Source organism: Sander vitreus, chromosome 20, assembly GCF_031162955.1.
Source record: "Sander vitreus isolate 19-12246 chromosome 20, sanVit1, whole genome shotgun sequence".
Taxonomy (NCBI): Eukaryota; Metazoa; Chordata; class Actinopteri; order Perciformes; family Percidae; genus Sander; species Sander vitreus.
In genome coordinates, this window is record NC_135874.1 from 5,117,484 (window position 1) to 5,130,188 (window position 12,705).

Below are 12,705 nucleotides of genomic sequence, written 5' to 3' on the forward strand. Positions count from 1 at the left end.
AAACTTACTTGGCAATAAAACCCTTTCTGATTCTGATTCTGACAACAAAACGAATCAGAGAAGCGAAAGAAAAGTTGTTCTGTTCTCTTTATTTATTTATTTTATACTGTACAACCAGTAAACATGTCCGGTTCTGTAGACATGGTCCTTATTTATTTATTCATGTTGTACCAGTCCAATATGACTGTCAGTTGAAATAAACCTGTGTTGTAAGAAAACTTGTTTAATTTTTTATGAATCTATTTTGATGCATTTTCCCGTAACTTTTGTAATTTTACATATGTTTAAAAAATATCAAAATTAATATTGATATCGCAATATTCATAATCAATATCGCAATATCACATTTTGTCAATATCGTGCAACCCTAGCCGAAGGTTCCCTTTCCGCTGAGTGGTTGCAGGGGTGTCAATCTCCCTCACAGGATCATTCCAGTTCATTCAACCTAGGTCTTATTTTTTGTAGTTTTGGCTATCACCTCTATCAGTTATGATAACATTGTACTTAACAAAATATTGCTAAGATCATGACATGGTGACGTTGCTGCAATGAAGTCACACAAGAGGTCAGATGATCAGACAGCTTGGTAATAATCCCTCATTGCACAGGAACACTGTGTAAGCAGGGATAGCAGGAAGTCGGTCTGTAAACTGTAGTGGATGACGTTTATAATAGACAGGGTAAAAAATATTATCATAGTCCAACTAGTTAAGCTAAACTGGTACAACATTCACTTAGTAATTTCCTACATTTCCCAGGATTCCATTTATACACCCACAGAGAGGGGACGTGCACTTGTTGCCACCAGTCGGAATGAGAGATGGCTGATTTAAAAAAAAAAAAAGGTCAAAGATTGTATATTTCCTCCTTACTCATTCTTTGAGATGTCTTGTAGATGTGTTTGCGTCCTCAACTATTTGCTGATTGAGTTGTCGGAGAAATCGTTCTCACTGCCTGCATAGTAACAAAGTTCCTCCTCTTTGATTGTTGAAGAGTTGTGTTAATGCGGCCGCTGCTTTTGGAGGGACAAACTCTAAACCAGAATCTATTGCAGCAGCTGGAAAAACCTGGTCATTATGTCCCAAAGTCTAGTTTGGATTTGGGCCTTCAAATGAATTATCCATCACACATCAACACCCATCATCGTGTGATGTATTTGATGTATTTTTAAAGGATGAGTGATGGAAGTTTCTTCTTGTTATTTTTTGTGAGTTTGTGGGGAGGTTTTTCCCTTTTTAAAGAGGCTGAAAATGAAAAACCTATATCAACAGAATACTTCAGAATAATGTGAAATACACCTTTTTGCTCCCTTATCAGTTTCTCTCCGTGTGTTGCCTAGCGATTGGTACAGGGTGTGTTTAGCCTAGCCTAGCACAAACACTGGTAGCAATGCATATTCTCATCAAACTCCCAGTAAATATTTCCCAAAATGTTGGAGTATTCCTTTATGTTGAGTTTGGTTCAATTCTGGGTATCTTTGTATATTTTGTCCCTCATTCTCCCTGTTTGTTCCTGATCTCTACCATCAAAAAGGCAGAAATCCGTCAAAAAGCTTTAAGATACAGAATATGTATGTGGCACCACATAGCTTTCAGTTCAGACTTAGTGGCTATGTCTTTAAAAGCCCTCTGCTGACTAAAGCTTAGTGTGAATGTGTGTGTCCTTCCATACACTGTGAAATTGGACTCAGACGACGCAGTCAGTCTCAGACATGTTTTGGAAAGGACACCTAAAGTTTGTGGTTTCTGTACAAACACATCACACTACTGTATTTGTGTCTCTGTAGGAACAACCCCCCCACACTCGCTTAAAGCTAAGGAGTGTAGCTGTCAATTATCAATAGCAGGCCTATGTTAGCAGTTGTACAGAAAGGTTTAAGAGAGCAGAGTGAACATTTTGTAGGGAAAAGTTGGCTTGTTGTATCAAGAAATATGAAGAAATATTAACCTATGGTTAACCTATGGTAAATGTCCTGAATGATAGTGATGTCTGCTCAATAAAAACTGGACATTAGCAAGACAAGAGTGGGGAAAAAAACACTAGACAGAAAAGCTCCAAAAAGGGACAAACATACTGTGAAAGTGCAGCTGTCAATTTCATAAATATAAACATTCATGTAACCTTTGTGCCTGATTATCAGCCTGATCGTTTGGCCATTGAAGCCAACACATTTTTTAAATGTTCCTGTTATTCTTCCCTACATCTGAGTTTTCAAGAAAACACTGACCAGATGGTTTGAATCAAACTGCTGCAGCAATTTTACACGCTTACATCAATCCATATGCTGAGCGTATCTCAGCTCCTCTGTGTAAACCCTCTTGGTTTTAGCTACAGCTATTTATAAAATGCATTCAGAGTATCATAAGGGCTGACCAGAGTTCCTCCAAAAGTATATTTGGGCAGACCGGAGGGACATTGGAAGGCAACTACATGAGAACTTGGGCTACTCAAAGTCGTCCTTATATGATTATAGCACAAAATGGTACTTAAGTGTCCCAAAATGGAACAGACTTCTACTGGTTGGAAATACATTTACAAAAGGGGCATTTAGACACTCAACACACAAAAATAGTGACTTTCCACACCTGTTCAGAAATGTTTAGATCTAATCCATGTCTACGACTGTGTAAAGGAATAGTTTGACATTTTGGAAAATACACTTTCTTTCTGAGAGTTTATTGAGAATCACTCTCATGCCTGTGTGCATATGAAGCTGGAGCCAGCAGCCGGTTAGCTTAAAGGCATAAAATCGACGCCGTGGGTACGTACGTAGGTACGTGGAGATACGGACCCCATACGGACCCTACGCTGTAGCCTGACGAGCGCCTCTCAAAAAATGTAACTACACGTCGCGGCGACACAGACTGCAACAACTGTGATTGGTCCGTTTGGCCGTGGCTTGGTAGCATTGCATTTCCCATTACTCATTTCTGGGTTCTCCTTCTCAATAAACAACATTAAATCAAGGAGAGGGTTAACTTTTCCTGCTACTGCTTTCCCACAGTGGTCAGAAAACACAGGGGAGACACTTTGTTTCCCCCCTGTGCCTCTGGAGTCGGTACTCACTCCGAAGCTGATTACTGTCACTCCTTACTCGCTCTACCACACACTCCTCACGCATACACACATGCCGGCTCTGCTGTTCTCTTAAGGCCAATTATGCTTCTGCATGCAACTACACGTCGCAGCGACGCAGACGGCAACAACTGTGATTGGTCCGTTTGGCCGTGGCTTGGTAGCATCACATTTCCCCCTTCTCATTTCCTGGTTCTCCTTCTCCGTAAACAACATGAAATCAAGGAGAGGGTTAACTTTTCCTGTTACAGAGCTCCGACCGTGGTCAGAAAGCACAGGGGAGACACTTTGTCCGTCTATGCCTCCAGCGTCGGTACTCGCTCCGATGCTAATTACCGTCACTCTGTCACTCGCTCTACCACACACTCCTCACGCACACACACGACGGCCCTACTATTTTCTTAAAGAGATTGACGCAGACACCAGCGCACAAGTATAAACTTCAGGCCACTTACATAGGCTACGGCGAAAGCTCTGTGTGGAGCCTCCCCAGAACCATAAATCTGCCTTAAGACTGAAAACAAAGGGAAACAAAATTCTCCTACCAGTACCCCTAAAGCTCACTGATAAAACTTTATATTATTTGCTGATTCATACAAAAACTGAAGCGTAAAAATGACATGTTGTGGTTTTATGGAAAGTAATGTGTGTCAGACTATGCAGGCAACGGAATTAGTGTAATTCCCAAAATGTCAAACTATTCCTTTAGTGCTCATAGCACATATTCATTTAATCATATTTCAATAAACTCTGATGTGCACTGTATATGTGTTCATGTAGCATACAAAGAGTTGAAGGTGAAATTGTTTAACTTATTATCTTTTAGTTGTTTGATGATATGTTCTGGTATATTAATGTTGGTTTGTCAGCTCCGGAATTAGTTTCTCATGCCCACAAGATACTTTCTGATGTGCAGAACCTTAGATACATAACAGACTTGGCTGTTTGTTGCTCACCTCCTAAACTGATAATCAGAAAACCTGAATGGGCCCAATATTCAGTATTTAGATTTATAGAAAACCTGAAACAGTCTTCTCATTTAAACATGATAGATTTGTCTTGACATTCCCTTTTTCTTTTCTTCATGTGCAGCTGAAATAATGGAGAAGTCAAGGCACAGGCAACAGTTTGCATTCAGCCTTCTGTTAAGCTTGTGGTTACCTTGCTGTTTGGCCCAGACCACACCTTCAAACGCAGCCACTCGGACGCCCACACGGGCACCCACGCCATCAGCCACACCGTCCCTGTCCCCCCAGACGGAACGGCTAAAGGTCAGACTGTCCGGATACCCCCGAAAACACAACGAGGGTCGGGTAGAGCTTTTCTACAAGGGAGAGTGGGGAACCATCTGTGATGACGACTTCTCAATAGCTAACGCCAATGTGCTCTGTCGCCAACTGGGCTTCGTCTCAGCCACAGGATGGACCCACAGCGCCAAATATGGCAAGGGCCAAGGTAAGAGTGACATCAGCCACTTCCTGAGATTCAGTTTCTGGTTTAATACGCTGTGTACTCTCCTATACGGGTATTAATGGTGTTTAAAATGACATATTGATATACACACAGGATATTCAAATATTCCAATCATAGAATTGTGTGTGTTATATTTAAACAGTCTAGACTTTGGCAGTTGTAGGTGGCAATCCCCAAAAATCCTGTTATCCGGGTAGGTTAAAACAAAGAAATCATACTTTAATTTTGTAAAAATTGAAAGCCTCAGGTTCATAAGGAGTACTTTTAAACATATTTGACTACATTTACATTTTAGGCATCTAGCTGATTCTCGTATCCAGCCTCTTGTCTAGAATAAGTGCAACTGTGGAGAGCTTGCTGCCATAAGTTCCCAGAGCACCAGTGTTATAAGCAACCAAGTGTCACTTCCAGGCCTGGGCTGATTACATTCCGCAGGCCTGGGAGTGTGCCGGAGCCACACTGACAGTCTGCTGCCTGTCCAGGGAAAATCTGGCTGGACAACGTGCTGTGTAGCGGAGGTGAGAAGAGCATTGAATTCTGCAAGTCTCGCGGCTGGGGCAACAGTGACTGCACTCACGATGAGGATGCCGGAGTTGTGTGCAAAGACGAGAGGATTCCTGGCTTTGTGGACTCAAATGTTATTGACGTAAGTTGATAAATTACATTTAAAGAGGTTTTCATTTTTATTTAATTGTATTGCAGTAAAAATGATGTTCATTAAGAAGCTGTTATAAGCCCTTAAACTTGGCTTTTGTATTAACAGCGCTACTGTTCCACAGCCTGTACAGTTTAAGATTTAAGAAAACATTCAACGCCTCAGTGCTACTCCCAACTGTAGCTGCATACATATGGTGTTGATTAGCTCTGCTCTGTGTCTGAGCCTGTTAAAAGCAGCAGCCTCTCGAAGTAAATATATTGTCCTGAGGTGATGTAGTGTGTGGAGAGCTTCCTCAGTAAACCTGACATACCTTCCATAACGGAGGGCAGCATCAGCTTCTTCATGACCTCAGGTCACTGGTTCAGATGTGAAATCCTGTGTTGTGATGTTTTCCCCTCCTTCAGCAGCCACTCTCAGTCAGGGTTTAGTAATACGGGCAAATCGTGAAGGATTAAATCACCCATCCAGATAATATATCCATCCAGATCATTTCTGTATATCATTCTCCAATTGTATGTAGATAAACAGCTGTGTGACATGCCTTTGGTAGACAAGCAAGTACAGTTTACTGACACTGCTCTGTCCACTCTTCAGATCGGTCTGTGTTTTATCAGTAAACATAAAAACAGCAATTGAACTCGTATGCATGAAGCTCCAAATATCAGCAAAGCACACAAAATGGTCTGAATGGTTTAAATGGCATTTCAAAGAACTGATAACTCATCCTATCAGAATCAGAAATGATTTGGTTTATTGCCAAATAGCTTTTCACATACAAGGAATTTGCCTTGGTATTTTCATACATAATGGTCACCATACACATAGTAAGAGAAACGGAAAAACACAAATACTGCAAAAGTCAAGAATTATAAATATAAAATAGAAATGTACAAGAATGTGCAGTTGTTCACAGTACTGTACGAGGAATATGTGCAATGTCTGAAAATAATAACCAAAGATTTGTGAAAAACAAAACTATGGTGTAAACCGAGAGATACTTAACTTATGCTGGGATCAGACTACGGTACATGATATTAGTCGGGAGCAAAAAAAGCATTGTGCACAACAATTGCGTACTTTTGTCCTAATCATGAATACTGAGCAGTAAGTTGTTCTGCATATATGTCCTGACAAACCTTCCTAAGTGGGAATGATAGTCTATTAACAGTAAATGATATTGAATTTTGTGCCCTTGAATGAGGAGGCACTTCACTCCCACCACCTCCAGTGAATTTATTCTAGCGCGTGTTTGTATCCATGTCCTCTCAGGTGAGAATGATGGCTGAATGAATGTGAAGCACAGTGTTTCTAAAAGACTCAATGTGCTCAGTAAACCCTCCCTGGTTAAATAAATATTAAAAACTGAGGGAAACGGAACTAAAAGCTGTTGGGTGGGATTTCCAGGTGGTCATCACTTTTCCATTTGTCCTCTTTGATGTCTGTTTGGATAAATGACTGGTCCGAGGTGAACAAGGTTAGACCGGGGACTCGTCTCCACAGACCACTGTAAACGGCTTGAAAGACTGGATGAGTTCTTTCTGTTTCATAGAAGGATCTTATGAAAAAAAAAAAGTTTCATAAGAGTGAGTGGGTGGACCTTTGGATGCATAACTACTCCCCTCTCTCTGCCTGTTTCTGCCTGAGTCAGGCTCAGTCATATGTGGTGTCCAGACTCCAATCTGTGACCACAAACCCAGTTTTTTTCCCCCAAATAAACCACAACGGAAGTGACTCATTGCAAAGCTGGCAATCAGAGATAGTCACGTTTACCACTTATGTGGTGTTGAGACCTTAAATTACTGTTTGTAATAGCTGTGATTCACTGTTTAGTCTGTTCCTCGCATTCAACTGTCTTAAAGAGACCTGCATATGTCTGTGTGCCTGGATGTATCAGTATGATAAATATATATGATATGATATATATATATATTTACTGTTTAATATATGAAGATTTATATAAAGATTTAAGTGTAGACGAGTAATGGCATCAAGGTGTTTTCTTGACTACATCTGTGTTGTGTAAAAAGTATGTTTTCAGTCAAATTTAAGTCAAATTTAAATCTGGAATTATTTGAATTGAAAAACAAACAGTCAGCCCTGATTTTCTCTGAATAGACTCAGGTAGATGAGAACAGGATAGAGGAGGTGCGGCTCCGGTCCGTGGTGGCCATGTCCAGAAAGAAGCTGCCCGTCACGGAGGGTGTGGTGGAGGTGAAATACAAAGACGGCTGGGCGCAGATCTGCGACCTGGGATGGACAATCAAAAACACACATGTGGTCTGCGGCATGCTGGGATTCCCACATGAGAGGAAGGTCAACAAGAACTTCTACAAGTAAGTGGATTAATCGACTTCAGCCATTAAAGATGGAGATGGAGAAAGATGCAGATTCTTTCCCAGTACGAACAGTGGGAATTAGGCCACTTAGCAAAGTGTCTGTAACCTTCTCCATCCCTCAGAATGTTTGCTGCAGTATATTTGACATTTCCGTGGTTTTAGTCTGAGAAGCAAACCAACACTAAACCGCAAGTAGTATCTTAGTCTTTGGGAGTTTTTCCTCGCCACTGTCGCACTAAATGCTTGCTTTTGGGGGAATTACTGGAATTGTTGGGTCTTTGTAAATTATAGAGCGTGGACCTACTCTATCTGTAAAGTGTCTTGAGATAGCTTGTGTGTGTTGTGAATTTGTTTGGTAAATCAGAATTAGAATACTTTATTGATCCCCTCAGGGAAATTGATCAAAGAGTGGACATTTTAGGACTTGCCGGTAACTGTGGATATGAGAGGCACTCGGTATAGACTTTATCTACCATCTGCCAGAACTGCAGCTCTACAGCAAAGCACATGAGCCTCTGATTGTTCTGTTTTGTTTGTTATCTCTTCCTTCCGAGGATGTTTTTGTTTTTCCTTTGGATAGATCCCAGTCGGGTCACATATTTCATGTTCTCGGTCTCTGTTAATTACTTTGCAGAGGAAGTTGAGGAGTGATTATTAACTGCCTGCAGAGATGGAAAAGTACAAACCAAATTGTTTTTGTGTTTTTACATCTGCAGGGCTTTGTTTGGCACAGATCTTTCAGAACAGGCAACAAACTAGATTATTGTCTTGTCATTCGATTTGTTTAACTAGCCAAAAATGTCAAGCTCAAATGTGAAGTATTTTAAATTGGGTATTTTTGAGTTTTGGTCGGTTGGACATAAAATATAAGACATTTGAAGACATCACCTTGGGTTTTTAGTTCTTGTGATTGGCATTTTTCACATTTTTCACATTTTTAATTGAGTTATTATTTTCTCAATTAATCAATTAATTGTTTGGGCTATAAAATGTCAGAAAATAGTGAAAAATATCCACAACTTACGACAATTGGACATAATTAACAGATTAATGGTCCAATTACCAGAGACAAACGGAATCTGCTGAGTTTATTTTACAGTTTTCAGCCGTGATCCAGAATGAAAATCTGCAAAACTTAGAGGACTGATTTTCTGCTTGGGGTGGAGATGTGTAAAATAAATGTGTCTAAATTGTATTTTTATTTCTTTTAACTCGTTTTAAATCTGCGGAATTCTGCGTCTGCAGATTCCGTATGGCCCTACCAATTACACTTAAGACCTATTTACACTGTTTAATAACACAATAAAACTATATGGTCTCCAGATTGAACAGACCAGTGATTACTTTGGTGGACTTTTTTCTCTCCCAGTTTGTCCTTCCAGTATGACTGCACACATTCCTGGCCACGCTCCAGTTGGAGCCATTTTATTCATCCTCTGCAGATAGTTCACAGTAGTACGAGGGGAAATGTGTGTTTTCTCTCAAGCGTGTGTGAAGGCAGAGGGCAGGGAGGTCACATAATGCACAGACAACAACGACTGGAGAGAAGCCAACCTGCATTGAGCAACGGTCAAATTGTTCTGTGTTGTCTCTGTCCTTTTTTTAGACTTTTTGGTTATATCGTATGAGTGTAGGCGGGGCTGAAGATGGACAATCAGCTTTTCACAGTTGTCTTGATAATTCCAATCCAGGTTTAGTTTGAATTAGTTATTTTAATTAAAATGTACCTACTTCATATAGAGTTTAGGTGTTTTGAAGGCAGATACATGCAAACAGGCACATACTGTGACTATTTGCATATTGATGATTTTGTGACAGTACAGTAGTCAAATATGTATGGCTGTCAGGGTGGAAGAGCTTTTAAAACCATTACAGGACACACTGAAACTTAGCCCAATTAAATCATTTGTTAAAAGCTGTTATTTGAGGCAGGGTTTTTTATTTATTTATTTTTTGGTACATATTCCAGAATTTGAGGAAATATTATATTTGGGATATTTTTGTAATTGACTGAACTCTTCAGGCTTACTGATTTTAATTTATCAGACTGAAATGATTTTCTGTGGATTCAGAACATTCACAGCAAGTTAAAATTCTGGACAAGAGTGGACAGGTTCAGTTGGTAGTGCAGGTGCACATATAAATAGAGGTTTACACCTTGATGCAGAAGTCCAGGGTTCGACTCCGACCTGTGACGATTTCCTACATGTCTTCCCCCCCCCTTTCTCACCTAGCTGTCCTGTCCATTAAAGGTGGAAATGCCAACAAGAAAATACAAATTCTGCACATACTGTACATCTGAAGTCTGGGCCTGTAGGTAGCTTTTATCAGTTCTAATCTATGATGAAATCCCTGTATGTATTAATGAGGTGTTGTAGCTGCTGAAAGAGACTCAATTGGCCACAGTCCTGAATTCTAAATAGTTGGAATAGCTCTGTAATGGTGATCATACCTTGGTGACCTGAAATCTGTAACATAATATACTGCAGACTTGTGGAATGTCGAAAATGTTATTCGCCGCTGACCCCCCAGTACTTTTACCTGAAAGAAATGTGTGTGTGCAGCCCAGAGACAGTGTGCGTGTGGATATATATACAGCCTGTGTGTATATGTGTGTGTTTGCATGCCGTCTCTCTCCTGTATGTGATGGAATCTGGCTGTCTCACTGTTGCAGACGTCTGAAAAAGCGAGCAGCAGAGAAGGTCTCCAGGCCAAAGGTTAATGTTTCAGCAGGTGGAAGGTACACTGTCACCGGGAAAACCCACCGTCCACCTCCGTCTGCACTGTAGTTTTGACAGTGGGTTTCCTGTTGGTAGTAGACATTAACCATTTAGCTCCTGTTTTTCTAGCTAGTTGTCCTCTTTCTAATATCATATTATTATGATGTGCAGCATGTGAATGGGTTGTAGATTTTTATTTTACCCTGCTAAAACTCATCGTTGTCTTGTGTGGAGGTTTAGTTTTTCTCATTTCTGTTTTGTGTCTTCCTTTCACATTTTCACTGGCATGGCACAGATTGTAAAGACCTCATATTAGAATTGGTATTAAACTCAGTAAATGTACAAGGATTATTCTTCTTTGCTCTTAAAATAAAGTTAAATGGGTGTTTTACCATTTAGACCTTTTGAGGCCATGTTTGATTGGACAGATGTCGCCAATCTGGGCTATGTCAGTGACGGGGGATTCATTTCCCCACAGATTAGTCCTTTAATGCAACAGATTCAAATCCCATTCCCCACTATGGCATGCTTTTTGCAGGAGGTCAGTCACTTTTCAGCTTGGGTTCTTAAACTAAAAAAGTCAGAGGCCTAAGTCCACATGACAAGAACAGACCTGTGTCTGGTAGAATCTGCAAATAAGTCATTACTGCGTATCAGAACCCAGACAGGGTGATGCAGGGTCTTGAATCAGCCTTAAGGGGTTTGCTCCTCTACATTATCCATTACATAATAATCATTTGCAGATTCTAAATGACTAAACTACACTTATATTCTAAGACCTGTACTGAAAAAGTTGAAGAACTCACTAACATAGACATGTGTGTGGTTTATGATATTACCATGTAATATCATGCTTTAAATATTACCCCTACCTCTGTAATTTAAAAGCAATGCCGTACGTCAAACAAAATCAATGTGGTAACTTGAGATTCACATTGGTGCAATAGAAAAAACTCACAGTAGCATAGTTTGTACTAACAAATGCTAATGATAAGCTGTAGATGTCATACACTATGTGGCCAAAGGTATATGGGCACCCAAACAGTACACCAATTTGTTCCACTTCCAGATCACTCCAAAAGGGGGCTGAGGGCTCTGTGTAGGCCAGTTGACTTCTTCCACACCAAACTAGGAAAATAATCTTCTTATGAACCTGGCTTTGTGCATACAGGCATTGTGATGTTTAAACAGGAAAGAGCCCACTATTGTTTAATATACATTGTCAAGCTATGGCATTAAGATTTCCTTAATTAGAACTAAGATGCCCTCCCCAAACTATGAAAAAACAGCCCGACCAAAAGTACACAAGAGTATGTAGAAAAGATTGTCCAAATACTTTTGGCCATGTGCTGTGTATGAGCCTGTGCTGATGAAACGTGTCAAAATAACGATGAATGTCCACATTTGTGTTTATTTAAAAAAGGATGTGTCACTTTCAACATATCTGTGTGTCTTCTATATAACATTATATAAAAGTATACTGGGAATTACATATTATGTCTTGACTGTGTTTAACAACCGCATTGAATGAGACACATCCTTTCGAACAGTGTAACTACAGTTTTTAACATAATTGTGCATCATGTAACCTTTTGTTACTATGGTTTTTTTTCACTTTGTCACCTCCTGTTTCTTTTCCTAACTGTGCAGTCTAACCCGTGTTTACCTTGCAGGCAGACATCCAAAGCTAAAGCTAACTCTAAGTCTAAACAGAGCAGCCCTGGCAAAAGGTAATCTAAGGATAGACAGTTAAGTGGGTGAATTCAAGCTGTTTTAAAAGACCCACACACGTTGCCTCCACAAGCCTTACAAACAAATGCTATTTGTTAACAGATAAGAAAGTCAGGGAGATTTGCCAAAAACACTGTTTGTGTGTTCCCAAGAACAGAAAAAGCTAATCCTCAAAGCTGCATCCATCCCCTCCAGTATGAGCATTTGCCCTGCACCTGTGGCAGAACAAAAGTATATAGCTAAATCCAACAAAAGTTGTTTAGATGTTTAGTCGAAGTACTAACGTGATGTATGTGCAGAATAGTCTTTAAAACAACTTTATGTATGTGGTTGTTCTATGAAAATGATTCCAATGATTTTGACCACAAAGACAGATATAAAAGAACTTAAGGAAATGCTTAGACATTTTGGAAAAATGCATATATTCACCTTCTTACCATGAGTCTTCATGCTAAGATACGCTAAATGGTAAATCAATTTTCTTTTCTAACTCTTGGCAAGACAGTAATTTAGCATATTAACTAAAATGTCAAACGGTGCCTCTAATTAATGGTTTTGCAAGTTAAATGTATACAGTCAATCATTTAATATGTGGCTGTTGGTACCCAGAGTCAATCCCAGGCACCAAACAACTGTGGGTTATTTCCTTTTGTCCAATGTGTTTTTGTGATTTAAAACAATATCTGTGATAGTTTGTGCAAGCCTGAATGAT

General features: G+C 39.9%; 1 protein-coding gene across 4 annotated transcripts in view; it reads left to right on the forward strand.

The window, feature by feature from the left end:
• loxl3b (lysyl oxidase-like 3b) overlaps positions 1 to 12,705 on the forward strand; it is a 28,673-nt gene that overhangs the window by 2,880 nt on the left and 13,088 nt on the right. For 2 of the 4 annotated variants that reach the window (XM_078277233.1, XM_078277232.1), the window contains exons 2-6: positions 4,168 to 4,530; positions 5,031 to 5,194; positions 7,322 to 7,539; positions 10,217 to 10,282; positions 11,936 to 11,992. In XM_078277233.1, coding sequence (XP_078133359.1) covers positions 4,176 to 4,530; positions 5,031 to 5,194; positions 7,322 to 7,539; positions 10,217 to 10,282; positions 11,936 to 11,992 — 860 coding nt within the window. In that variant the 5' untranslated portion in view covers positions 4,168 to 4,175. The remainder of the gene's footprint in view (positions 1 to 4,167; positions 4,531 to 5,030; positions 5,195 to 7,321; positions 7,540 to 10,216; positions 10,283 to 11,935; positions 11,993 to 12,705) is intronic. The other 2 variants (XM_078277234.1, XM_078277235.1) reach the window with 2 other exon arrangements.